This window comes from Loa loa, assembly GCF_000183805.2.
Source record: "Loa loa unplaced genomic scaffold supercont3.361, whole genome shotgun sequence".
Classification (NCBI taxonomy): domain Eukaryota; kingdom Metazoa; phylum Nematoda; class Chromadorea; order Rhabditida; family Onchocercidae; genus Loa; species Loa loa.
The window spans coordinates 58,320-61,474 of NW_018108541.1; the positions used below are offsets into that span (position 1 = coordinate 58,320).

General features: G+C 28.5%; 1 protein-coding gene across 1 annotated transcript; it reads right to left on the reverse strand.

Annotated features, from left to right (window-relative positions):
• Nucleotides 1–625: 625 nt before the first annotated feature.
• LOAG_13801 (hypothetical protein) lies at nt 626–2,568 on the reverse strand (the record flags this gene model as incomplete). The annotated part of the gene is made up of 2 exons (XM_003149306.1): nt 626–1,520; nt 1,586–2,568. The coding sequence occupies 2 exons, from the start codon at nt 2,566–2,568 to the stop codon at nt 626–628; spliced, it is 1,878 nt and encodes a 625-aa protein (XP_003149354.1).
• Between the last annotated feature and the right edge of the window lie 587 nt (nt 2,569–3,155).

Here is a 3,155-nt window from a genome sequence, read left to right on the forward strand (position 1 = left end):
GAGAGAACAAGATATTTAAAGTTTAATTGATATGTCACATTAGCATATCGATAATGTCATTTCACATAATATATAAACAAATAAAATATCTCAAAACAAACAACAAACATCCAATCAATGGAACATTATTATTTATCAAATGTAATAAAAATTAGACCAAAGCTTTATCAATTTTAACTGATAATATTATCATAAAGTTAGCTTTAATGTATGAATCAATTCATATTTCTGCATATCATCTTATTCTCGATATTGTTAAATAATCATGAAAATGATATGTCGAATGATGACGATCTTGTCTTTCTTCATTTTACATTCAGATAATCATATGTAAAGTCAACTAAACAATTTTATCATTAATTTCAATGATTATTAAGTTACCAATTAATGAATCATCCAATTATAATTTCAATAATTCATTAAAACTAATGGCTAATACTTCTCTTTAAGATTGATGTTTGATATTAAAATCATTTAATTAATACTATGCAAAAATTACTAATTAATTACTAAAAGTTTTCTTTTTCGCAATTTTTATTTTATTTCTTCGGGAAAAGAAAAAATTCAAAAATCAAATATTTAATATGTAACTTTTGAAATTTTCCATTGACGAATCTCGAAAATTTCACTTTCTTCTTCCAAACAATCTCTCAGGCCATAATGTAAGTTGAGGATCATTAAACCATGGCACAAATATACCGTCAAAATTACTGCCAAAAAAATTCGGCTTCAATGGAATCAATGGTGGCATCGTATCTAAATTACGTCGCGTAATCTTATCAAAGCCTAAAGTTGGCCCGATAGTTTCCGATGTTGGAGAAGTTACAGTAGTAGAAATAGTGGTACTAGTAGTGTTAATAGCATTAAGAGTAGTAGCAGTAGTAGTACTAGTAGCAGTAGTAGTAGTAGTGGCAATAGTAGTAGTAGTAATAGTATTGGTAGCAGTAGTAGTACTAGTAGCAGTAGTAGTAGTAGTAGTATTGGTAGTAGTAGTAGTAGTAGTATTAGTAGTAGTAGAAGTAGTAAGAGTAGTAATAGCAGAAGTGCTAGTAGCACTAAGAATAGTAGTAGTATTAGTAGTAGTAGTGGTAGTAGTACTAGTTGAAACAGTATCAGTAATAATTGTAACAACAATATTGCTAACTGTATTTCGTGTCAATAAAAGTGGTGTTTGAGTTGTGGTAGCTTGACCTGAAGTTTTTGCAACTGTTGGAGATGCAAAACTCAATATTACAGCATATGAATTATTACCAAACTCAAATTGTGAATCATTTCCTGTTGAAGGTGATAAATGTGATGATGATAGGGTGGTGGAATGCTGAAATGTGTCATCTGATATAGATGTGATCGGTATAGGATTAAGCAACTGATGAGTTGTTGTCAATGATTTTAATGTATTAAAATTAATTAATTTATTAATTTGTTTATCAAAATTGGTCTTTGAACGAGCCGAATATCGTCTTATCGAGAATGGTTGATATGCCTCAGTTACAGTAATATTTGGTAATACTTTTTCATTACTTGGTGATAGTACTGTTACGAATAATTGATGATTTGCCTTTGTTGTCGATTGAAATTGATTTACTTCGTGTTTTTGTTCATAAATGTTTCATTTTTAATTCTATGATTATCATTGATTGCCGATTTTTGATAAATCTCATCGGTTTTCCGATTGAATCCTTCAATGATCCTCATCTTTATTCTATCATTTGAATCATTTGCTACAAATTGATTTTGATTTCCTTTAATTCCATTTTTTATCAGTGAATATAACTGTCCATTTTGGATAGATTCTACGAAACGTTTCCCATTCAATGATATTCTTTGATCCGATTCAACGGAATGTTTTTCCGGAAACCTTGTTGAATTTGTTATATCACCATCATCTACATCATCCACATTACTTCTCAATTCCGTTCCTTTCGCTAGTACAGATGTCGCAGCATTAGCTTGCAAATGTGACATTAATATTGGATTTATAATACTTACTGCTCGTGGGAAAGCAATATAGGTTGGCTTAGTTGTTCCAGTATAAATATTGCCTTTAGGCAAAAAATTATCAGTAATTTGATGAAATCGAAAATTATCACCTTTGGAATTGTCTACAAATGTCGTCTTATCAAATAATTGAATAATATTGGTGTTATATTCAGAAAGGTTAGCATTTATATGTTGGAGAAATTCATTAACCTTTCCAATATACCTTCTTAAACTATCAATATCTTTTCTAATTTTTAAAATTTGATTAAAAATTTCCGTATTACTACGAAAAAATCCTTCCCTTGATTGATCCACATATGTTTCAGAATATAATTCATTTCTATGATTAATTAAAAAATTCGAAATTTTGCTATTTCTTTGAAATATTTGAGGCATCTGAGTAAATTTAACATTTGTTACTTTACTCGAATCATTATCAGTAAGATCAAGTGTAATATGTCCAGCATATCCATTATAACGATACTGTTGATCTTGTGATATTATCGTAATAGGTTTTTTATTAATTACTGTTGCATGAATATCATCAGCAGTATTGTTGATATCCATTTTAATACGAATATCCGTCATCGTTTCATCTAAAATATATTCATTTAATTTTTGATTTAATCTAATTTATCATATTCATGTTATTTTTTAAAATATAAAATGAAAAAAATTGATGAATTCAATTCAATTTAATTTCATTTTATTTCTTTCATCCATTTTCAAGCTTACCCAAAATTATCATTTTACTATTGTTAACGGTTTATTCAAATAAGTAACTCTTAAAAATGTCAGTTATTACATTATACCATTTTATTAATTTATTCGAAATACCGATATCCAAGCATTAACCATAATCTATGAAATATTAATAAACGTTTGGGCTTTGCTAAATTCTGCCATCGTATATTTATCCGTTAGGAACAAAACTTTTCTTGGCTAAACTTAATCATCCTTTAGTATTTGTCTCATTAGTGATCTCTTCATAAATGTCAATTCTCTGTCATCTTCTCAATCACAATAAGGTGCCTAAAATATTTAAAAGCAAAGGAAAATCACAAAAATGGGAATTGAAAAAAAATAAATAAATAAACAAACCATGCGGGACAACAATGCGTGTCCTGTTGATGTCATCGCCGATCGTATATTGACCTGTTTTCTTGTCGTAAAAC